The 24995-nt window shown below is 45.0% G+C and overlaps 2 protein-coding genes across 3 annotated transcripts in view; both read right to left on the minus strand.

Moving 5' to 3' along the window:
* Nucleotides 1-24995, minus strand: part of LOC123369342 (maestro heat-like repeat-containing protein family member 7) — a 1253347-nt gene that overhangs the window by 818209 nt on the left and 410143 nt on the right. The window lies entirely within an intron of this gene.
* Nucleotides 1-24995, minus strand: part of IGFN1 (immunoglobulin like and fibronectin type III domain containing 1) — a 58772-nt gene that overhangs the window by 18267 nt on the left and 15510 nt on the right. Inside the window, exons 11-17 of the mRNA XM_045014425.1 lie at nt 21187-23139; nt 18606-18724; nt 14324-14465; nt 7220-7516; nt 4761-5060; nt 2833-3006; nt 1778-1906 (exon numbers count right to left, since the gene is read on the minus strand). Of these exons, the coding sequence (XP_044870360.1) occupies nt 1778-1906; nt 2833-3006; nt 4761-5060; nt 7220-7516; nt 14324-14465; nt 18606-18724; nt 21187-23139 (3114 nt within the window). The remainder of the gene's footprint in view (nt 1-1777; nt 1907-2832; nt 3007-4760; nt 5061-7219; nt 7517-14323; nt 14466-18605; nt 18725-21186; nt 23140-24995) is intronic.

Below are 24995 nucleotides of genomic sequence, written 5' to 3' on the forward strand. Positions count from 1 at the left end.
CTGTTGATCGCCATAATCTTGTCACACCTTTGTTGCCCTTCTCTAGGAACAGGCAGAATCCCACTGAAGATCACCCGAGCCTCGATTTCTTTAAGAGTCTTCCCCAGCCTGGGGCATAATCTCCCTTGATACTTTCCAGCGAGAATCTAGCCGTATCATTCATTCCCACATGAAGGACAATCAGCAGATTCTTTCCCGTTCCCGTTAGGATCCTCTTCAGCCTCAGGTCCACATCCCATATCTTAGCACCCGGCAGACAGCACACCTTTCTGTTCTCTGGATCAGCTCTGGTTACAGGCCTGTCTATTCTTCTCAGTAAGGATTCCCCAATCACGTAGAGCTGCCTTTTCCTGGTGACAGTGCGATTCTCCGGTCTATCCCCTGTTCCCTCTGGCTGCAAGTCCTCTCGATTCCTGTTCACCCTTGCAATCCTCCACAACCCATTCCGTATCCTCCTGAGGCTCATGTTTGGTGTCATCTCCATTGACTCTTCCTATAGGACTAGCTGCTCTTCTCTTCTTCCTTGCTCTCTCACCTTCCGCGACCACCTGCTGTGCCCCTTCTTTATTTTCCAACTCCGCAAACCTGTTCCTGAGCTCTATTTCTCCTTCACTAGCCCGTCTTTTCCTCTGCCTGGTTCTCTTAGTCACATGCTTCCACCATCTACTTTCCTCACCCAGCAGCCTCCCCTCAGAGTTCTTTGGTCCTGCTTCCACCTGCAAGTCTGAGCTTCTCCCTTTAGCCTCCTCATGTCTTTGCTCCATCATCCGCTCAAACCCCCTTCTAAACTCAACCAGAGTTTCCACCTGCATCTCCAATCCTCAGATCTTTTCTTCCATCAGCTCTATCAGGCGGCACTTCATGCAAACAAAACTCTTTTCTAGTACCCCCTCCAGGATCATGTACATGCCACAGCTTCCACATCCAGTCATCTTCATTGTGTCTTCCACTGCTTGGGTCACTACAACTGCTGCCTCTGTATCTGTCATATGCTTCCCACCTAAATCCCGTAAATCTGGGAAACACAAACCAAACCAAAACACCACCACCCACAGCAAAACAAACCCCCAATAAGCACCAAACCACTGCTAGAACACCGCACACTCCCTTCAGTGGCTTGTCTGTTCCTCTGCCTGCCTCTCTCAGTCTTCCCCCAAACTCCCCCTGCAAACTCCCACTCAGACTCCCATTTACAGCTCTGTTTGCTGGCTCCTGTGCCACTGCAGCTGTCCCCATTCCTCTGAATTGTACTGGGAATCCTGCTCCCATCCCTTCTGCAACACACTGGGAAGCCCACTCCATGTTCCATGCAGCGCAGGGAAATCTCGCCCCAACCCCTGCAGCACGTTGAGGTGCCTGCCCCATATCACCCTCCTCAGCATATTGAGAATACCATCCCACTCCCTGCAGTGAATTCCTGATTTTTTAATATTATTCAAGTATTTTATTTCCCCACACATACTTTACAGATGCTCCCTGAGTTACATAGACCCGACATACGCAAATCCGAGTTTACGGAAAAAGTTGCGTAAGCTAGAAATAGGAAAGTTGGGGGTGGGGTGGGGTGGGGTTGTGTAATGGTCATAGATACGTTTCCGACTTATGCAAAATTTGAGTTATGCAAGGTGTTCCGGAATGGAACACTTGCATAAGTCGGGGAGTGTCTTGTATACACATTGCTTCCTGGATTCACATACTTCCCCAGATTCACCTTCTTGTCCAGTTACCCCTCTCTCCACAACCCACACCCAATGGGACAAGTGGACAACCCACTTACTCATGGGATCTCGAGCAAAGACAGCATCTGATGGTGCACTGGCCTCGCCCACCCCTGTGGCATTGACAGCAGCCACGCGAAATTCATACTGCAGTCCCTCCTTCAGATCTGTCACCATCCACTTCCTGTCTGTGGAAGGAAAAGATAAGGTTCCTTAGTGAGCTCAGACTCAGATCTGCAGTCCCCTCAGTAGGATACATTGGGACAATAGTTCGGTACATTAATTATACCACATGGAATTGCACAGTATACCTGCCTAGAGGAACACATATGGAGTACCCAAATGCTGTCCCTTTTTCTCCTGTCCTTCCCCACCATTAGCACAAGTCTCTCCCATTGTACTCCTTCCTCCCTTTCAAATTAAATGCCATTTGAGATACTGAGGAAGTCAGAGAAAGAGTAAATAATGCTTTCCTCGCAATGGCAGCCCTTCTAATACAGAAGATAAGAAGATCTTGGGTGGATCTGAAAAGATCATTGACATCTATAGGTGAACACGATTTTGAAGCCCTCAGAGATATCAGTTCCATCTCTTTACATTCCTTGTCCCTGGAATGTCCCCCTGTATGCCCAGTTCCCAGCTCCATAAGCTAAGAAAGCAGTTCCACAACTGAAGTGCAAGGTGCCAGATTGCTGGCCCTCAGTTTATACACAGAACAGCACAGCCAGGCAGCAACAATGCAAATTTCTCCATTCTTCTGCAGCAGATTTTTATTTACAACCTGAAAAGGAACCACCTCTGGAAATAAGAAGAAAGTCCCACCCCAGTGGTTTATTCAATATTTTGGCATTCTGCTGAGATACCCAACAATGGTGCCAATTGTGATTTTTGTACCAGCAACTAGGAGCTGGACTGAGATCACTGATTTGTGTCACCACACAGAAGTCACCCAACATCCATCAGACAGTGAAAACTTTTGGTCACTACCAATCTAAACCATATTTGAAGCAGTGACCTAGAGATGAAAGAGTCAGCATCTCGTTATGCCTTGAGCCATCTAGTCTTCTTGCCTTCTTAGAGTCTTTCAGCCTGTTCCAAGCTTTCAGCTGCTTACCGGTTATTGGCAGGTCAATGATAGGTGTCCAGATGTTGCTGCCTTTCTTGCGTTTCTCAACAATATACCCCAGGATTCTGGAATTGCCCGTTTTGGGAGGTGCTTTCCAGGAGAGCGTTATGGACTCTTTGTTGGCATTGACAATCTGAGGAGGTGCAGGAGGGCCAGGGAAAGCTAGGAAAAGATTAGCCATTCGTTATTAACAGGTATTTCTTTTCCATCATGTGACAAGAATGGGTTCGCAAGGGTTATTTCTTCCAGGATTCCCCAAATGTGTGTTCAGATAAGACACCTTTTGAAGGTAGATGTGAGATCTATGACTCAGTCTTTTACTCTCCAGTACAGCTACATGCTGGGAGCCTAGAGGGGGAGCATGTCCACACTAAGGGTCAAGATATTATGCATCTTTCATGAATGAGCCCCTCTTGCCAATGCTGAGAATGACGTTGACAGTCTGCAAAGGGAGGCATGTGCCCAATCTTCTTACAGGGAGGGAAAGCCACTGTTCCTTCTATTGTTCCTGAGGGTTGAAACAGGAGTCTTGATTGGCTTCTACTTCCCTCTGCTCCACTCATTATTGGAGGATGTAACAAGGTGTGTGATGAGTCAGGAGCTGACTCAACACCCTGTCCATCCAATCCCCATCAGTACATTAACTGGGACCTGATTGAAAGTTAGGCCGTTCAGAGAGGGTGCCAATTTTTTGAGTAGAGACACAACTGAAGGGCTAATTGGGTGGCAGTAACCCCAGCAGCTGAGCCTATATAAGCAGACAGGAAGGAAGTGCTAAGGAGAAGAGTAGAGAGCCTGAAGGAAAGCAGGACTGGGTGCCGCTAATATCCTGTCTGTTCCCGAGAAGCAAGTGGGGGAAGCGGGCTATTGACTGTACACTATGAATAACATTCCAGGCTGTGGCTTGCTGAAGGGATATAATAAAGCACAGTGGTGCTTGAGACTGCTGGGAGATACGGTGATCAGCTACTACGGTAGAAAAGACTCTCAGGGGACCACCCCATGACAGAGGGCAAAACAATCAGCCATTAATACAAAAAAATGTTTTAAAAGTATCTTGGCACAAAATGCGCTTAAAAGGGTGAATAAAAAGGAAGGACAGAGAGAGGGGTGCTGGGGTGGATGTGAGGAAGGAAGGAAGGAAGGAAGGATGTGGAGGGAGGGATAGCTCAGTGATTTGAGCCTGCTAAACCCAGGGTTGTGAGTTCAATCCTTGAGGGGGCCGTTTAGGGATCTGGGGCAAAAATCTGTCTGGGAGTTGGTCCTGCTTTGAGCAGGAGGTTGGACTAAATCTCCTGAGGTCCCTTCTAACCCTGATATCCTATGATTCTAAGGCAAAATGAATTAAATGTTTTCTCTGGTTGTACTTTCATGTTTGTGCCAAAAGCAGTCTCTAGTACTTGGGTCCACCAGCAGGGTTATAGAGTAGAATGGCTGCTCTGTACTTAAGGAAATGAAAGGATACTACTGAATAGACACAATCAATGAATGTCCCCTTGGGAGACTCATTTACCTATGGAGTAAATTAAGGTAAAAGCTTAGCAGGTTCTCTTTGCAGTGACATGTGGGAACCTTTTCTTTGGCTTCAGTCCATGCATGGTTTCCACTGTGGATGTTGCTTTGAGGTTTAGACTGGATTGTACCCAAAAAACTCAAAGCAGATCTCACTCGGAATCACCAAAACTCACAAGAAACTTGTGGTCTCGACCTAAAACCTTAAATTGGCCCCAGATTCATATGACACCATGTTCACGTTCGCTTGACAATTGAGTCAGGCTTGCAAACCTTCTGTTCAAACTGGACAAAAGTACAGATTTGTAACAAAACCCAAAATGAGAGTTTCACTTGATTTCAGCTTTCATAATAGAAGTCTCACATGGCTATAAGATGTGTTTACACAAAGCTCTTCCTCTTACCTTTGGTTGCAGCCATCACCTCATCTGATTCCAGTGCCTTGCTCTTTCCCTCAGCGTTCACTGCTCGCACCCTGAAGCGATAGCTTTTGTCTTGCCTCACTTTGTTGGTCGTGAAAGTGCTGTTGTTTCTGCTGGTTTCTCCCAATGTTACCCAGGTTTTTCTGCCCACCTGCTGCTTCTCTATGATGTAATTCTGCACTGGTGTGCCCCCATCATCCTTTGGGGGCTTCCATCGAATGGTTATGCCAGTTGTGGAACTATCCACCACCTCTATGGGTCCGATGGGTTTCTGTGGCTTGTCTGAAAGGAGGAGAAAAACAGGGAGCAAAAGGTCCCACATCTGTTCTTGATATCAGAGGGGTCACTATCTCTCACTACTCAAGATAGGCAATTCAGTCTCCGTTGGTATAGTACTTACAGGGTAGAGCAGCAGAATTAACGCTAGCAAGATTGCTTGAGTAAACATCCATTCATCTACTGATCTATGAGAGTGGTGCAAGAGGAAAACACTTGGCTCATCCAATCTGTCCTTCCTATAGTTCTGGGATGGTCAAACTTACTGACCCTCCAAGCTGCATACGAAAATCTTCAGAAGTTCTTAGAGCCACAAGACACACACAACCTGCCCCGCAGAGTGGTGCCTGTTGGGGCGCAGGGCTTTTGCCTCAATGCAAGCCCATGGGGCTAAAGCCCCAAGACCCCCCTTCTCTCAGGGCAGAAGCCCCTAGTCCCACCAGCTCGAGCTCTCGCCCCCATCCAGTCTGGTAGGCTGAGAAAGGAGGAGGAATGGGGGGCACCACGAGGCACATTTTAACTTTTAAAGAGCCACATGCGACTCACAAACCCTAGTTTGGTCACCGCCTGCTATAGTTGATCATTCCCATGAATACTGCATCAAAGTCAGACCTGGATGCAACTTTCATTGACTTCCCATCTCCTTTAGGAGTACTGATGGTTCCATACTGGAACCATTTATCAACCTCACCCCAAACCTGAGGTGTTCAGGCAAGATGAGACCTGGACCCGATTTACTTCCACTTTTGGTTTGCAAAAAACCAAAACCCAATGGAGACTCTTCCAAAGCAAAGCCAAACACACCCTTGTTGAGTCCCATTTTTTAATCAAATACAAATCGATGAAACCCAGAACCAGGTACTCAACAGTCCTCTCTGCCACCCTAAATGTAGGTGGTATGGATTAAATGGGATCCAAATATAAACTAACCTGATTCTGAATTTTGGGTTTCTCCATCTTTGTTTGGGAATCTGTCCCACTTTCTGTGCACATCCACCTTACACAGATATGCCATATGGCACCATATTGCAGCTGGGAAGTTAACTTGGGCCTATTATTATTGTGAATAGAATGGCAAGATTCCCCTGACAACTTTAACATTAAATTGCTTTTGTGATCAATAGAGCAGGTTGTACAAGTCAGATATTGAGCTCCATCAGCTCAGAACGAAATGGCTTTTGCAGAATAATTTACTCTATAATGAGCCATGTGATCACGACAAACCAGGATCACAAAACCAGAGGAGAAGGACAGGGGAAGGAATATGAGAGAAACTAATTATTTATCTTACTGATTTATTACCCTAGTGTAATTATTTGGACTTTAATAGGTGCATTTGAGCTAGTTTGCATCTTTAGTTAGTGTTTTTCTTCTTGGAGAAATGTTTGTTCTTCATTTGACTTTTATATTTAAATTCCTGCAGCTCTCAAGGAGCTGTGTTTCAGTGCAAAAAGATGGATGCGCAAGTAAACTGTTTAATTTGGAAAATGAGGGAGATTATCTTTATTTGGCTATTCCACCTGGAAGACTTTAATCTTCTGTTAATCACTAGGAATGACAAAGCTAAGTCAAGTGATGTAGCATTGTCCTTCCCCAGCAGACCACACTTCTGGTCTCATCAAACTGTTGCTCAGTTGGGAACAAATCCTGCCCCTTTTTCACAGCTGCAGAGAACTCCAGTTGAAGCTAAACCAGTGCAGATCTGCTGTGCATGGTTTTCAGGTTTCAGACCCCACATAGGTAAATCAGGAGACAGGCCGGGGTGAGCCAATAAAGGAGCAAGGATAGGACTAGTAGATTTACAACCATGTGGATCCTTTTGCCGTTTGAGCCTGGAAGTCACTGAGCAGCTCCTGAAGGTGCCAAGTGGCTCATGTCTCATTAAAGTCCATGGGAGCTGCAGGCATTCAGCACTTCTGAGAGTTGCTCAGCACCTTGTCTCCTTTTAGTTTATTGTGGATGAGATGGGAAAGAGTGAGCCCAGCCAGCTCTCAGATATTCTTACGAGCAGTGTTCTGTAAAAGCACCAATGAAGAGCTGCTTGTGTGTGCGCCATGGCTCTAAACTAGGTATCTCTGGAGAATCAGGAAGAGAGATACCAAAAACAACTTACAAGGAGTTCCCACTGTGCCCAAAGTGATGGACTGATATCATGAGGTTCTCACCTATCACCTCCAGCTTTAGGCTGGCCTCTAGGGTTCCATTCTCATTCTTCAGCTTCACTTTGTAATCCCCACAGTCTCTCCTGTTGGTGCTGGAGATCGAAAGCCGGGTGAAGTTGTCCGCCTTGTCGATATGGATCCTGGCATCATTCAGGAGCTCATCCCCGTCCCTTAACCATGTTGCTCTGACTGGCTTCCGGCCCTCAAATGGGATTTTGACCATGGCATTCTGCCCTGCCTTGACTATCACAGGCTCCTTCATCAGCTTTTCCAGAAGAGCCTTGTCAACATTTGGAGGATCTAAACATAAAAACTAAGCCATTCATAAATAGACTTGAAAGAGAAAAAGCTTACTTTGAAAGCAGGGCTGCTCAGGGCTGCTGGGGGGGGGGCAGTGGGGGCAATTTGCCTCAGGCCCCGGGCCCTGCAGGGGCCCCCACAACAATATTCTATAGTATTGCAACTTTTTTTTATGGAAGGGGCCCCCGAAATTGCTTTGCCCCAGGCCCCCTGAATCCTCTGGGTGGCCCTGGGGCTGCTCTGAATTAACTGCTCCTGAATAGTTTCAACATTATTTAACCTGGTACTATTGGGCCCAATCCTAACAAAAATCACTGGATCTTAACATGTGGTAGGTGGGGCTCAGGATCTCACAGGGTCTGGATCTTCGATTGTAGCTGCATATTTACCGTATGCTGTGTATGCATACATGCACTGCAGGGTAATTCACCCTGTACAGAACAGGCACCAGGCCCCACTTACGCCCTCGAAACATAACATAAGTGAGGCCTAGACTTTGTTCTTGCCCCTGCACTGGGGTGAATTTCATCCGACATGCATAAATTCATTTGGAATTCAGTAAGCATACATGTGAACTAAGGCAGTTTTTAATTAAATCAGCTAGTCAAACCTTTGAGATAATGATACAGCACACTTAGAGATGCGTATATTATAGAGATGTATTTGCTTGTTTGAGAGTGACATCTTCTTCAATTCTTATGAGGTCTTTTGGGTATAAAATTATTCACTTTGCAATGGCTAAATCTACCGCTAGCGAGTGCCTGTCATCTTTTATTTTTTCCCCCATTTCCCTGTTTTTCTTTATAGTTTCCGCCTTTTTTTCCACCCACCTCCTCATTTCTTTACAAACTAAAACCTGAGATATTAAATGCAATAAAAACGTTGTTCATGCAAGATTAAGGCTTCACTATAGATTTGCAATTAGCTAGGAAATGCATCATCTCCTTCACAAAAATCAGTGTTACAGCTAAGAATCAAACCCACATCTCTTACAATCCCCTTCATTTCTTTAACCACAAGGCCAGCCTTCTAACCAAAATACTGCATTGTAAGATAATGCATTACATCAGCGGTTCTCAAACTTCAGCAACTTGAGGGCCCCCATTTTGATTTAAAATGAGAGAGCCCTTAAAGAGACAGCACCTCTTTCCTTCCAGATAGCTGGACAAAGAGTTTCCCCTTTCTTTACTTCTGACCAGGGATTTCCCTACCCGCCCCCATGAATTTCCTCAACACCCCCCACCAGTTTTGTGAACTAGTTACATGCCAATTTAGTGATTGTTTGGAAATCTGAATTGAAATATTAATACACACTTTAAAAGCATATACAGTGTATGATACAATATGTGTATCTGAAAAAGTATAATAGATTTGAAAAGTATGAACATAGACTAGATTCCTTATACAGCTGTTGTTTTTTATGACAATGTCAGTGCATTCATTTCGGTGATGTTGGCCAATGTAATAATTTCAAATGATGATTTGTAAGCAAGGTTTAAATGAGCTCTCCCTGACAGCTAGTGATGAGCTGGGGGAAAAGGCTTCAGGACCAGATTGTATTTACATTCACACCTAATCTACCTAGATATCCAGCAAACAGAGCTGTGTTGCCCAAGTGATAGATTTTGGCTGGGGTTGGGTTACAAATCATTTGAATGCGGGGGGGGATGTTGTTGTTCTTATTGTATGAGTAAAGGGCAGTAGAACTGTACTTAACCAGTACTGATTGAGGGCATCAAGAGAGAGGGTGGGGACAGGTGTTTTGCTTGATGGTCTGTCTGAGTCCTGCCCCTCTCCACTTGTTTAAAGACAGAGCTGATTAGGCTCCATAGATAGTCTTTTGTTTTGTTAAGTGACCACTACAGCTGAAATCACTGATAATCAGGTCTAAGTGCTTAGTCCTCCTGTGGGGACAATGTTCCTGTGGGTACAGTGTTTTTGTGTAAGAGACAGTCCAGTCATCTGAAATCACTGAGAGCTTGTGGAACCTCAAGAGACCAACTCGCAGAGGTCACAGCGGCAGGTGGCAGCAGAAGGTGACGGCGCAGGGCCATTGGCAACAGAGCAATGGAGTGAACGGTGGCACAATGAACAACAGTGGCCAGAGCGAACAGTGATCAGCTGGAGGAACAAGCAAGGTGCCTTCTTACCCCCCACCTGGAAGGTGAACTCACATGAAACCACCTTTGAACTCTGAGTCTCCACTGACCGAGGACAACACCGGCAAGTGGGGTGCAGTGGAGGAAAAAGTGAAGGGCACGTTAAATAAACATTTGTTTCTTGGACGATATTTTAATAACTTTTCTCCAGAATGCTAGGTTTATGACTGGGAATGGAAACTTACATAAATGTGTTCCTAGTAGGCCAAGATTTTTAAAATGTGTTATTTCCCAAGGTTGTGTGACAAAGTTCCTCCTCTGCCTTGGTGAGTCTTGTGTTTTTTGGTGGATTTGCTCACCTCAGAGGTTCACGGCAGCCCTCAGTTTGGCTGCTTCTGCTAGAGGCTCAAACCTGCCGTTCACTCAGCTAACCTCTTCGCTGGCCAGCATGAGGGAAATAGAGAACAATCCCAGCAGTCTCTGTGTCCCACCTAGTGGGTCAGGGACAGGCCAGATTCTCTTTCCAAATCAGACCTTCCCTTCCGGTGTTTCTCACAGACCAGGTCAACTCCTCCTATGTCTGATCAGAGGATGGGGGGAACCTGGGCCCACCCTCTACACTGGGTTCCAGCCCAGGGCCCTATGGATAGCAGCTGTCTACAGTGTTCCCTGTATCAGCTGCGTGACAGCTACGACTCCCTGGGCTACTTCCCCATGGCCTCCTCCCAACACCTTCTTTATCCTCACTGCAGGATCTTCCTCCTGAAGCCTGATCATGCTTGTATTCCTCAGCCCTCCAGCAGCTTCTCACTCCCTGCTCCTTGAGCACCCTCCACTAACTGATGGGAGGTCCTTTTTAAACCAGGTGTCCTGATTAGCCTGCCTGCCATAATTGATTCTAGTAAGTTCTTAATTGGCTCCAGGTGTCTCAGTTAGCTTGCCTGTCTTAATTGGTTCTAGCAGGTTCCTGATTGCTCTAGGGCAGCCCCTGCTCTGGTCACTCAGGGAACAGAAAACTATTCATCCAGTGACCAGTATATTTGCTCTCTACCAGACTCCTGTACCCCACTGGTCTGGGTCTGTCACAGTTGTTATCTCACATCATTGCTATCTTAAGAGGTCATTATGTTGGGGAGTTTCTGTACTAAACATTTTTATTATAATTAATTTTTCATAAGAATGGTTATACTGGGTCAGAGCAGTGGTCCATCTAGCCCAGTATCCTGTCTTCCGACAGTGGTCAAGGCCAGGTGCTTCAGAGGGAATGAACAGAACAGGGAATCATCAAGTGATCCATCCCCTGTTGCCCCTTACCAGTTTCTGGCAACAGGCTAGGGACACTCAGAGCATGATACTGCATCCCTCCCCATCCTGGCTAATAGCCACTGATGGACCTATTCTCCAGGAATTTATCTAGTTCTTTTTTTAATCCTGTTATAGTTTTGGTCTTCACAGCATCCCCGGCAAAGAGTTCCACGGGTTGACTTTATGTTGTGTGAAGAAATACTTCCTTTTGTTTTTTTTAAAACCTGCTGCCTATTAATTTCATTGGGTGACTGCTAGTTCTTGTGTTATGTGAAGGATTAAATAACATTTCCTTATTCACTTTCTTCACAACAGTCAAGATTTTATAGACGCCCTATCATAATCCCCCCTTAGTCATCTCTTTTCTAAACTGAAAATTCCCAGCTATTTTAATCTATTCTCTAGTTTCATACCCCTAATCATTTTAGTTGCTGTTAAGAATGCTGGAGAGACACAGTTCATGCGAACAAACATGGCTGTGGCATCATACTTTCTATTTAAGCAAGAGATAACATTGGTCTCCAGTTTGTAATGTGTAGTAAGTGCATTGTCACTTGTTCATCCTGAAGTTGAACTCTGGTTCCAAACAAGACCAGCAAATGCTCACTATCTTTTTGCAAGAAACTCAACTGATGGGCTAGAAGCATGTGGTGCAACAGTGAAAGACAACAGTTGAAAAAGTGAAGAACTCTCTCACCACATTCAAAAAATTTGCATACATGGCTGATGAATGCACCAATGCAAATGGGCATCAAGTATTAAGTCATTGTGTATGTTATCTTGATGTCAGTGGTAGGCCAGTAGATGAATTTCTAGATGCTCAAGTTATAGAAAACACATCGGCTGCATCTGTGACAACCCACATCTTAGAAGAGTTAAATGCTTGTCAATTGGACCCCAAACAGATGGTTGCTTGTGCATTTGATGGATCTTCAAACTTCTCTGGAAGACATGGTGGAGTACAAGCTTTGATCAGAGAAAAGTGTAACCCTAATCTCTCCTATACACACTGCAGTAGTACTAGCTGCAGAATCCAACTAGCACTAGTATGAGCTGCAGAATCTTCAAAAGACATTAAAGAAGCTATAAATTTAATGTCTTCATTATATTCTTTTTTCAGCAAGAGCCCAAAAAGACTGAATATCTTGGAAAATATAGAAGATACACTGGGTCTGAAGTTCAAATTAGTCCAACCTGGGAAAACTCACTGGCTTTCTCATGAGCGATCCTTGGCTGTTGTCTTAAAATTACTCCAGCCGTTATTACTGGCTTTGGAAAGTACCTACCAAGATGGGATGGATCTAAGTAGTGAGGCTGGTGAACTACTTTTGCTACTACGTTCAGAGAAGACTATTGCTATTCTCTCTCTCGTAAATCTACTGTTGAAAACACTTGGGTCAGTAAACAATGCCATCCAGGCATCTGCTACAACAGTAGTAGATCTTTGTCCAGCAATAGAAGCTACATTTGGATCAATCAGAGCTATTCATTGAAAAAGTACTGGAAGAAGCAAAGATTTCAGTCCAGAAGTTGACTAATGAAGGCATTTATATTGAATCCTTAAGTGAAGAGGACAAGAAGTGTTTGTTAAGACAACTGAAAAAGTACACAGACTTGATTCTTAAAAATCTACAACAGTGATTCTACTCAACCTCTAAGAAGCTTTTACAGATGCCTGTGACCTGTCCTATAAAACACCAACAATTGAGTGGAGTGAGGCACTACCAGCAATGGGGCTGCCATGTGCTCAGGACAGAATAGAGAATTTAAACAGAGTGGAATATCATACGATGAATGAATGAAGATTTGACTTCAACTTCTTTTTTATCATCACTAGTGACTCGACCGGCTCTTTGTGCTATGTTTCCTGGGATGAAAGAAGTAGGAATTCATCTCTTGCTACTCCCAGTCACAACAGCTACAGCTGAGCGTTCTTTCAGAACACAATATTCTATTCAATGATGAAAAAGAAGTCGCCTTCTACCTGATCATGTGAATGAACTAATGAGCATATCAGTTGAAGGAATAGAAGTACCGAACACATGAGAAGCTACCGAAGATGAATGCATTGCATTCGAGAAGTTCATTAACAGAGTTGTGCAAACTTATAACAAGAAACCAAGAAGGATGTAGACGAAGTGCTTCATAGAATGCTTGAGTAGCCAACTTTAATTTGTGTGATTTTAAAACATGAGTTAAATCTAATAAAATGATCATGAAACATTTTTCAGCTTTTACTATGCTGCCATACAGCCTACTTTCACCCTCACGGTCTCACCCCTCATCGGCACTGACACACACACCCCTGTAAATTCAAACACCCGCCCCCTAATTTCAATTCCTGGGGAAGTATCAGAGGGGTAGCCGTGTTAGTCTGGTTCTGTAGAAGCAGCAAAGAATCCTGTGGCACCTTATAGACTAACAGACGTTTTGCAGCATGAGCTTTCGTGGGTGAATACCCACTTCTTCAGATGCAAGTCTGAATTCCTGGGGAAAACACTGCTTCTGACTATCTGAAGAACTAGTTTTAAGAGAACCCTCCAGCAAAATCAGTACCTTAGTAAGATATAAAATCCTTTGTTATGCCTAAAATCTTTGGAAACATATTTCATAAAGTTGCTGAAATTTCATAAACATGTCTATTGTTGTGGCAATCACACAAAGTAAATTAGTGTTCCCTTTTTTCTAAAAGCAATGACACTAAACCTCTGTGACTGATAATTCAAAATAATGTCTTTGTTTCAGTGAGTTAAATATGTAGTAATCTGGAATGATTACTTTACGAAGGCTTAAGAGTACATTTAAAATATAAAATCAGCTTAGAAATACTGATTAAGAAAATGTAAAACAGAGAAGAGCTGCATCATGTATTCCATTATATTTAATGTTGTATTCAGCAGGACAGCTGACTCACCCTTGCTACAAAGTTTTTGCAAATAAATCTCTGACAAACTTCAGGGCATATCAAAAAACCTGAGACTGACATTTTTTATTCCCAAATTTAGTGCTTTTAATTAGGTACCTTCCGCATGTCCATTCTGCATGAGGGAGCGGATACGTGGGTCGCTGCAGGGAACTGTAACTCTCCACCACCATGAAGCGGACCACGTCTCACTATCCTTTGCTCCTTCGCTCCCCCTGCCCCGCCCCTCTAGGCTGCAAGCCCGGGCTGCCTTCGGGCATAGGGGCACCAGTTTAATACTACTACATAGGGCACCATAAATCTTAAGGACGGCTCTGCCCCCCGGAGTACCCTTGTGGCCCCCAGGGGTCCATGGACCCCAGTTTGAGAAACTCTGCACTACATGTCAAGCACATGCAGGCTAATACGTTGCATTAGGAACAAGAGCATACATACTGCCTTTTTAACATTTAGGCAATGAAGCAATTTGAACAGACTTGCCTTCAACCAAAATAGATGCTTCAGTTTTGACACCTTCAGCTTCAAACTTGTATTTTCCAGCATGACTATCTTCTACTGTGTCTATCAGTTTGTGGACCAGGCCATATTTTTCAGAAGAGACTTCATCCAGGCCTGTTAGCTGCTGTGTAAAGGACAGAGAGACATTTTTTCTTTACAGGAACTATCAAATAGTTTGGCAGGACAAATGTCAGATGGGACTTTCTGGTTTATTAATATGGCTATTAAAAAGAAAGACTGGCAAACCAAGAAGATAACACACTAGAGCTGTTTGGAAAATGACTGTTCAACTGAAGAGAAATTTTCACACACACACACACACACACACATACCCCTTTTCATCAAAAAAATTTGGGGTCTTTTTTTGCAGAGGGGAGGAAAAGAAAATTTGGTCAACATTTTTAATAAAAAAATCATTTTCCATTAAAAATGTTGAACACATTTTCTTCAGAAAACTGAAAACTCAAACATTTTTTATGAAAATTGATTTTTTGTTTTGTTTTGTTTTGTTCGTTTTTGGTGAAAATTTCCCTTCAGTTGAACTGTCATTTTCCATCCAAAAAAATTGAACGGAAAACTTTTTATCATCTCTATAAAACACCCCCACAGATATTTGGGACTATTTAGAAAAGCTAGACGAGCACAAGTCCATGGGGCCAGATGCATTGCATCCAAGGGTGCTAAAGGAGTTGGTGGATGTGATTGCAGAGCCATTGGCCACTATCTCTAAAAACTCATGGCGATCAGGGGACGTCCCAGATGACTGGGAAAAGGCTAATGTAGTGCCCATCTTTAAAAAAGGGAAGAAGGAGGATCCGGGGAACTACAGGCCAGTCAGCCTCACCTCAGTCCCTGGAAAAATCATGGAGCAGGTCCTCAAGGAATCAATTCTGAAGCACTTAGAGGAGAGGAAAGTGATCAGGAACAGTCAGCATGGATTCACCAAGGGCAAGTCATGCCTGACAAACCTAATTGCCTTCTATAAGGAGATAACTGGGTCTGTGGATGAGGGGAAAGCAGTGGATGTGTTATTCCTTGACTTTAGCAAACCTTTCGATACGGTCTCCCACAGTATTCTTGCCGGCAAGTTAAAGAAGTATGGGCTGGATGAATGGACTATAAAGTGGATAGAAAGCTGGCTCAACAAGTAATGATCAATGGCTCAATGTCTAGTTGGCAGCTGGTATCAAGCGGAGTGCCCCAAGGGTTGGTCCTGGGGCCGGTTTTGTTCAATATCTTCATTAATGATCTGGAGGATGGCGTGGACTGCACTCTCAGAAAGTTTGCAGATGACACTAAACTGGGAGGTGTGGTAGATACACTGGAGGGTAGGGATAGGATACAGAGGGACCTAGACAAATTAGAGGATTGGTCCAAAAGAAACCTGATGAGGTTCAACAAGGACAAGTGCAGAGTCCTGCACTTAGGACGGAAGAATCCCATGCACCACTACAGACTGGGGACCAAGCGGCTAAGCAGCAGTTCTGCAGAAAAGGACCTAGGGGTTACAGTGGACGAAAAGCTGAATATGAGTCAACAGTGTGCCCTTGTTGCCAAGAAGGCTAATGGCATTTTGGGCTGTATAAGTAGGGGCATTGCCAGCAGATCGAGGGATGTGATCATTCCCCTCTATTCAGCATTGGTGAGGCCTCATCTGGAGTACTGTGTCCAGTTTTGGGCCCCACACTACAGGAAGGATGTGGAAAAATTGGAAAGAGTCCAGCGGAGGGCAACAAAAATGATTGGGGGCTGGAGCACATGACTTATGAAGAGAGGCTGAGGGAACTGAGATTGTTTAGTCTGCAGAAGTGAAGAATGAGGGGGGATTTGATAGCAGCTTTCAACTACCTGAAAGGGGGTTCCAAAGCGGATGGATCTAGACTCTTCTCAGTGGTACCAGATGACAGAACAAGGAGTAATGGACTCAAATTGCAGTGGGGGAGGTTTAGGTTGGATATTAGGAAAAACATTTTCATTAGGAGGGTGGTGAAGCACTGGAATGGGTTACCTAGGGAGGTGGTGGAATCCCCTTCCTTAGAGGTTTTTAAGGTCAGGCTTGACAAAGCCCTGGCTGGGATGATTTAGTTGGGGATTGGTCCTGCTTTGAGCAGGGGGTTGGACTAGATGACCTCCTGAGGTCCCTTCCAACCCTGATATTCTATGATTCTATGATATCACAAACCTGCTAATTTTTCTGCCTGGCCAAAGCAAATATTGTGGTCTTCTTAGCTTGCTTGCAATCTTTTCTCCTGGAAGCCGGGTAGCACACCAAATGTAGCAGCCAAATACAATGAAAGTGCAAAATTTCAAAGTATTTGGATGATCAAGTGCAGTTCAAAATATTAACAAAAGATACAGGGAAACATTTGATTTTTTTTAACTTGGGAATTAGACTTGGGAAATAAGAATGTTTGATGTGTCAGATGAAACTGAATACAAAATCCAGGTGTGACAAAGTGGGAATTTTCTGTAGTATTTTTATGATGCCTGTGTGTGCCTCAGTTTCCCCCCTACATAGCTTTTCTACCCAGTGTGAGGAAAATGATTAAGTTTGCTATTGGTGCAGGCAAAGAGATATGTGGGGGGTAGGGGGGTATGCCACTTAGCTGTCTGAGTGGACTGAATGGGTCATCAGAAGGACTGGTCAAGGTCAACCTTTATCAAAAATCTGGGAAGAACATAGAAAACCCTAAAGACCATATCACTGACACCTAGCAATCAACAACCCAGAAGAAATAGTTTTCCCCCACCTCTCACCCCTGGGTTTGAACTCAGCATGGACCTACCTGGAAAACAAAGGACTGGGAGGTGACCAAAACGGAATAAAGAGTTGGTTTCTGGAAGAGGCTGAAAGCTCTGACTGAAAGGGACTGACTAAGGAAGTCAACAGAGCCTGAAAAGGGAGTTAACTATAGCTTGGCTAGTGAATTACTCTGGCTTGACTAGAATGGTCTATGCTTTAACCTTCGTTTCTCTGTGCTAACCTAAGGACTTCCAGTGCTGTGTTCCAGTTGACTAATATATCCTGCTCTGTTTTGAAAACTCTGCTTGAGTGTCACCCCAAATACTTGCTGGGGTGCATTAGTTCCTGAAGCGTGTACAAGTCTCTAACCAGGAGTGCACTTCAGTGGGACTCGCTGAGGAGAGCTCACAGGAGTGCTGAAACTCAGAGGCTCCAATCTAGGAGGCGGTGAGACAGCAGGGCCTACCCTGAAGGACAAGTGGGACTCCTTGAAGGTCTGCCACACTGCCACACTGACTGGGTTACCCCAAAAGATTGTCTAAAAGCTGAGGTGTAGCACAGATCCTCTGTAGCAACAAGCAGCTCAAAACAGGGCATTTCCTCAGCTGTGTCCACCATAGCTCATCATTAATCCCCAGGTAAGAGCCTATGTCTTGGTCACTATAGCTTAATTACTATGATATTCTTTGATTATTTAACTAGTAACCCTTCATGTAAGCACTGATGGACCAATATATGCCCTACTAAGGGCCTGATCCGAAGTCCATTAATGTCAATATGCGTCTTTCCATTGACCTCAGTGGGCTTTGAATCAGGCCCTAATATATCTAAGCTGTCTCCATTCCTCTCCATCCCTACTCCTAAAACCTGGTTCTATTCCTGGTTCATTTCTCATCTGGACTACTGCAATCTCATCCTCAGTGGCCTTGTGACCCAAACCATTCTCCTGCATTGTATTGAGACATTGCATCTAATTTGTCTGATCTTAAGTGGTGCTGAGCATTGATTTCAATGAGCGCTGTGGATGGTCCACACCACACCTGAAGTTCCTTGGAGAAGGCACCTTGGTTTTCTTTGTGTTTCTGAATGCACCTAGTACGTCTATACATTCTAACTAATCAGTAGTGGGAAGAAGAGAGGAGGCTCTTCCCTTCCCTGCCCATGTCAAGGAAAATGAGATGGAAAAAAACCTCACAATACCCTCCTAGTGTAGATGTAAGAATGCAAATGACCCTGCAGTGGGATTGGGGAGGAATCCTGCCCAATTCCCCATGGGAGGCTTGAGCCAAACAGGCTCGGGTGCAGTCCCACACAGGTCAGACTCAGTGACCGGGGAGACTAGTCTGCTGCCTTTTCTTACAGTGGAAACTGGGGCAGCACTGCACAGGACCCTGATTCTCAGCCACAAGAAAGTGGGGCAGAATGAGGAAACACCTTGCCATAATATTGCATGAAAGTTGTAACCAGCGAGTGAAATAAGTCCTTGGTGTCCCAGGAAAATAGTGAGCTATGCACCCTTACCTTGAATTTAAATGAGATTCCCTCCACCTGATCGTTATTGAGGCTGCAAGACAGCACAGCGGGTTTCCCTTTCTGGGCACTGTCATCAGACAAACCTTTGTCGAAATGGAAATGTGATTCTGAACATACAGAGAGGAAAAGAGCCCACATTTGAAATGCACTGACCATTTGTTACACAAGACAACATACTGGGGGAGTAACATCTGAGCACAAAAATGCCTGTGCAGATGGGAAGAACAGGCACCACTCATATAAAAAGTTCTACAGTAATAATCCCGAAATACTATTGGGCCGGATCCTCAGATGGTGTAAACTGACACTGACTTAATTGGGTCATGCTGATATACATCAACTGAGGATCAGCCAACATTCTGCATGCAAGTCAAGTCAATATAATGGACAAGTAGACACACTACAAGCCTGATTTCAAGTGTTTGGTATTTAAGTGGGCACATGTATCCCAATCCCTCACTCCCATAAGAAACTCATCACAAAACCAGAAATATCTGGCATTATAGGCCTGATCCATACTCAGTTAAGTAATCTTTATTTTCATGAGCAGCCTCATTGACTTCAGTGGTGTTAGTCAGATAAGGCCAACTAACATGAGTTAGAGTTTTCTGCATTGCATTTTATGTGCATTTTCATATAACAGAAAATTTGGCACTGAATGGGTCTCAGGGCTGTGGAAAAATGGAGATATTTGCACTGGACATTATTAGAAACAATAAAGTAAAAGGGTCTGTTTTGAACTACTGGGAGATGGTAAAGAAATATGGACACCTTACTTGAAAAGATATGGAAACTAATTTTTTTTGTGAACTGGATAATGTCTATTCCTTGTGTGCTTTTAGTCTGTTTATTTCATAGGAAGGAGTTAGAAGGGCTTAGAGGGGGTTCCAGAGAGATGTCACAATAATTCTAACAGCTATCATTAATATATACCAGTTCTATCACAAGGATCTCAAGGCACTTTAACAGACAATTATAAATCTCTTCCCAACCTCCTGGAAGCAGTGAAGTTACTATCTCCATTTAAAGATATGGGAGCTGACAAACATTTTCAAATCTTCCCTTCCAGAGGTGTTGAGCACATGCAGCTCCATTGACTTCAGCTACAAGTTGGGAGCATCAGCACTTCTGTAAATCAGATCTAAGTTAGGCACCCAAAACAGGAGAAACCCAAAATCAGTGATCACTTTAAAAAATCTGGGCCTGTGATTTACTTAAGATCACAAAGGAAATTTGTGGCACAGTCACAGATAGAACAAGTATCAGAGGGGTAGCCGTGTCAGTCTGGATCTGTAAAAAGCGTCAGAGTCCTGTGGCACCTGATAGACTAACAGACGTATTGGAGCATGAGCTTTTGTGGGTGAATACCCAATTCATCTGACAAAGTGGGTATTCACCCACAAATGCTTATGCTCCAATACATCTGTTAGTCTATCAGGTGCCACAGGACTCTTTGTCGCTTTTTACAGATAGAACAGAAAGCCTCCAAGTTCTCAGGCCTACGACTCAACAACAAGATTATCCTTCTTCTCTAAAACACCAGAGCAATAGCACCATAAAAGCCTCAATGAAAAGTGAATACCTCTTGCTTCATCTTGGAGAAAACCTCCTCTTCTTTTCCAGTCTCTGTTTTTCAAGGTTTCTTCTGCACTTAGTCCCCTGGCATTAAGGCCTGGCATCTGTCCTCTTCTGGCATCAGCCTGGACTCCTCCATGATGGCCTGACATCTGATCATAACCCAGTGACCTTTCACCATGAACACCTGGCATTCTCCCATCAATGGAGCCATCCTGTAATTTGCCTTCTGCACCAACAGCTGCTCCACCAAGGGCAGGATCCCTGCCATAAAGGGAACCCAAATGTCCTAAACCACCATTATCACCACTGGCAACTGCTCCATCTAAGATAGAATCTCTGCTGTCAAGTGAACCTGTGCCCCAAGCTCCTATGAATGCACCACCAGTACCAGGCCCTGCCCCACCTAGCACTAAACCTTTGCTATGTATGGAATCCAACACACCTGCCCCACCTACTCCAGCACCAGGACTGGTGCCACCAAACATACCATCCTTATCATAGAAAGACTCCATGCCTTCTGCACCACTTAGACCACTTAGACCAGCACCAGGCCCTGCTCTACTTACCTTACCATCCTTACCATAGAGAGACCCTATGCCTCCTGCACCTGCTGCTACACTTAGCATAGAATCCTTGCCATCAAGAACACTCATTCCACCTGCAACACCAGCACCAGCTCCACCTAACATACCATCTTTGCCATAGCAAGAACATGCACCACCTAAGCCAGCACCAATCCCGGCACTACCAGTGCCAGCTCCCTGTAGCATAGCATGTCTGACCCCAGCAGCATCTAGTCCGCATCCAGCACCAGCTCTACCTAGCATAGCATCCTTGCCAGAGAGAGAACCCATGCTTCCTGTCCCTGCTAATCCAGCACCAGCATGACCAACACCATGTCCGCCTAAAATAGGATCCTTACCATAGAGAGAGCCCATCCTGCCTGCATTAGCTAAACCAGTACCAGCTCCATCTAGCATACCATCCTTACCACAGAGATAGCCCTCACCCCTTGAATCACCTAGACCAGCACTGTGCATACCATTCTTGCCATAGAGAGAACCTGTCAGACCCCCTGCTCCTCCTAATCCAGCATCAGCTCCACCAGGTATAGCATCCTTTCCAGAAAGAGTTCCCATCCTCCCTGGGCTACTTACACCAGCACCAGAACCAACAGCCCTGGAGCCAGCTCCACCTATCATTCCATTCTCACCATAGAGAGACACCATGCCCCCTGCACTACCAAAACCACTATCAGCCCCAGCAGCACCTGCTCCACCTACCGTACCATCAATACCATAGAGAGACCCCATTGCCCCTGGACTACCTAAATCATCACCACCAACACCAGTACCAGCCCCATCTCCACCTAGCATACAATCCTTACCATAGGGAGACCTAAATCCTCCTGCACCACCAAAACCAGCACTAGAACCACCAATCTCAGCCTCATCTCCACCAGCCACAGCCCCAACTGCACCTCTCATACTGTCCTTACCATAGAGAGACTTCACACCACATGCATCACCTAGATCAGCATCACGAGCACCAGCCCCAGCAAGCATATCATCCTTATCATACAAAGACCTTATGCCTCCTGCACCTGTTGATCCAGCACTGGTTCCACCTTTCATACCATCCTTACCACAGAGGGAGCCCATGCTCCCTGCACCACCTGAGCCAGCACCACCAACATCAAATGCACCTAGGATAGCAGATCTGCCACCAGGTGTACCCATGCCTCCAGCACCATCTAGTCCAATACCAACACCAGCTCCACATAGCATAACATCCTTGCCATCAAGAAAGCCTGCACCTTCTGCACCACCTAGACCAGCGAGACCAGCACTAGCTCCCCCTAGCATACCATCCTTACCATAGAGAGAACCCATGCCCCCTGAACCACCTAGTCCAGCACCAGAATCACCAGCTCCCCCTAGCATGCCATCCTTACCATAGAGAGAACCCATGCCCCTTGCACTACCTAGTCCAGCACCAGAACCACCAGCTCCCCCTGGCATGCCATCCTTACCATAGAGAGAACCCATGCCCCTTGCACTACCTAGTCCAGCACCAGAACCACCAGCTCCCCCTAGTATAGCATCTCTGTCACCAAGAGCACCCATGTTTCCAGCACCATCTAGTCCAATACCAACACTGGCTCCACATAGCATAACATCCTTGCCATAGAGGGAGCCTGCATCCCCTGTACCACCAAGGCCAGTGCCAGAACCACCAGCTCCCCCTAGCGTACCATCCTTGCCATAGAGGAATCCTATACCCCCTGCTCCTCCTAATCCAGCACCACCAGTGTCAGCACCACCTTCCATGCTATGGAGAGATCCCAACTCTCCTGAGCTTCCTAACCTAGCACCAGCACCACCAAGCATGGAATCTCTACCACCTAAAGAACCCAACCCTCCTGCTCCCCCTAATCGACCACCAGAACCAGCTCCACCCAGCATAGAATCCTCACCATAAAAAGAACGCAGGTCCCATTCTTCTATTGCACCACCCATACCAGCTCCACCTAACTTCAAGTCCTGGCCATGAATCTTTCCCACACGTCCACCTTCATTACTAGCCAAACCAAATTTATTCCCATTTGCCACTGAAACTCCATCTGTCCCTGCTTCAGAAAACTGGCTTTTCCCCATCCTTCCATCCTTCCCCACCCTTCCAGTTAGCCCATCTTGTCCCAAAGAGCCATGTCGCCAATCAACATCCACTGAGGAGCCATAAAGTTCTCCACTACCGTCTTGGTTACTTCCATACTGTCCATCTTTGCCCGTTCTGGTGCTTTTAAGGTGATTTTGATTCCCAAGGCCTTCTCCCTGTAGAAGTTCCTTGGCACCTTCTTCATCTGGCAACATGGACTTATCTGTCTGCCATCCATTTTTATCTGTTCCGTCTCCTTCAGTTTGTCTGCTCTTTCCTCTGGCAGCTGCATTGTAGATGCATTGTTTGTTGATTGGAGAAGAAGCCATTCACAGGAAAGAAAAGACAAAAGCAATAGGAAAACAGTGAATAAAAATCTCACATGACGCTGCAGCCACCAAATGAAATATCATGCCATTGTAGTGAGAAATGTATGAAAGGGATGAAAATGAGAGCATTCAATTTTGCACCACGATTTTTATGATTTCATTCCAGGACATTTCACAGTACAGAAATTTAATTTTTTGCATAAAGGACATTTTCACACCCAGAATATATAAAACTCTTGCATGTTTCCAATGGAAGTTTCAGTCAGAATTTTATGTTTCTCAGTCAAAAACCAACATTTTAAGTAGAAATGGGTTTGTTTTCACTCCAAAAAGGGAATTAAAGCTGACATGAAAGACAGTGCAACTTTTGCAGCTCCATTTTGTAAATTTCAAAATGAAATGGTAGTTTACAGAGTTTTGTTTAAATTATTTTACCCACCCAGCTTTTATTTACTCATTTAGTTAAATGCATAAAAAGGGTGCCTAACTTATATGCACTAGGCACCCCTGATAAAACTTATATAACCTCCCCTTCAAACAACGCGATACCCTCACAATCACAATTCCCTCCCATTTTCATATGTACCCTGATGCTCATCAGATTCAGATTAGTTTGCACCACGGGAAGAGTAGAAGGCCCTGACAGCAATAGTCTCTCAACATTTTATTTTTGGGGTGAAGCGGTGTTTAGCCTGAGGATGGGCAGACCCAAAGCCCCATCTAGCTTTTCATCGGCTGGGGGATGCTGTGGTTTTCAGAGGTACAGAGATAGCTATTGCTGAGAGGAAAAGGGGCCTGTTGGAAGTAAACAAGAAAGTCCGTTATGGCAGATGGAGACGAACATTTAATGCTCCTCCCCACATTCCACACCCAGCTCTCCCAACTCCCCTCTGCTGAGCAGCAGAGACCTCCTCGGGGGACTTACACAGGGGATTCTAAACACACCAGTGGGACAGCCAGTAAATGGAGACAATCAGAGGCTTCTCAGAGGAGTTTGCATGGAGCCAGCAGCCAAGGATAGTGGGCCAGCACAGACTCACAGAGATCTCTGGGTGTCTCTTGGTCAACACTGGATACCAGCAATAACTAGCAGCCATCTTAGACCACATAGGGGTTGACAGCAAACCTGATTGATCCTAAAGACATTTTAGGGAGGCCCTGTCTCAGTAGCTCCATGGGGCTAGGGTGAAAGGCCACTTCTGGCTGAACGTGTATCTCTGGCAAGTTTAACAGGAAGCCTTCCCTGCAGACTAACCCCTGGCCCTCTGCTGGAGAGGTTTGTCCATCATCACTCAACAAGATGAGCTGCTTTGAGGGAGGTCTAAGTAAAATAGCTGAAAACACTATCCAGGTATCCTGAAGTAGCTTTAAACCTTGAAGAGGCCTGGCTCTGAACCTACCAGATTAGGAAGGATCAGTCAACCCCACAGTTCCTGTCATGAGAGGTTGAGGGGATACCATGGACTCAAAGGCAACGTCTCTCTTGTACCTAGCCCTCTCCTGCATTCACCAAAAAGATGATGTACTCAGTGGCTAACAATCCCCACCATACTCCAAAGCACAGGGCCTACTAGTTGAACTGCAGGTTTGGGGCCCTGCCCCTCTAAGTCACCCACCCAAGGAGTAAAGACTCCAGTCCTATATATAGGTTCATATTTACCTAAATTTTAGTTGTTCCTTAGGTGAGTTAAATAAGGATGTACACTACCAATTGTAAATATGGTTAACAGGTCAGAGATCTGGGGGTTCAAGTTTCCTCATCTGGTCCCAGTTGGGTTGAAGGTCAGCAACTTAATGAAGACAACAGATAGTT

Source organism: Mauremys mutica, chromosome 4 (genome assembly GCF_020497125.1).
Source record: "Mauremys mutica isolate MM-2020 ecotype Southern chromosome 4, ASM2049712v1, whole genome shotgun sequence".
Taxonomy (NCBI): domain Eukaryota; kingdom Metazoa; phylum Chordata; order Testudines; family Geoemydidae; genus Mauremys; species Mauremys mutica.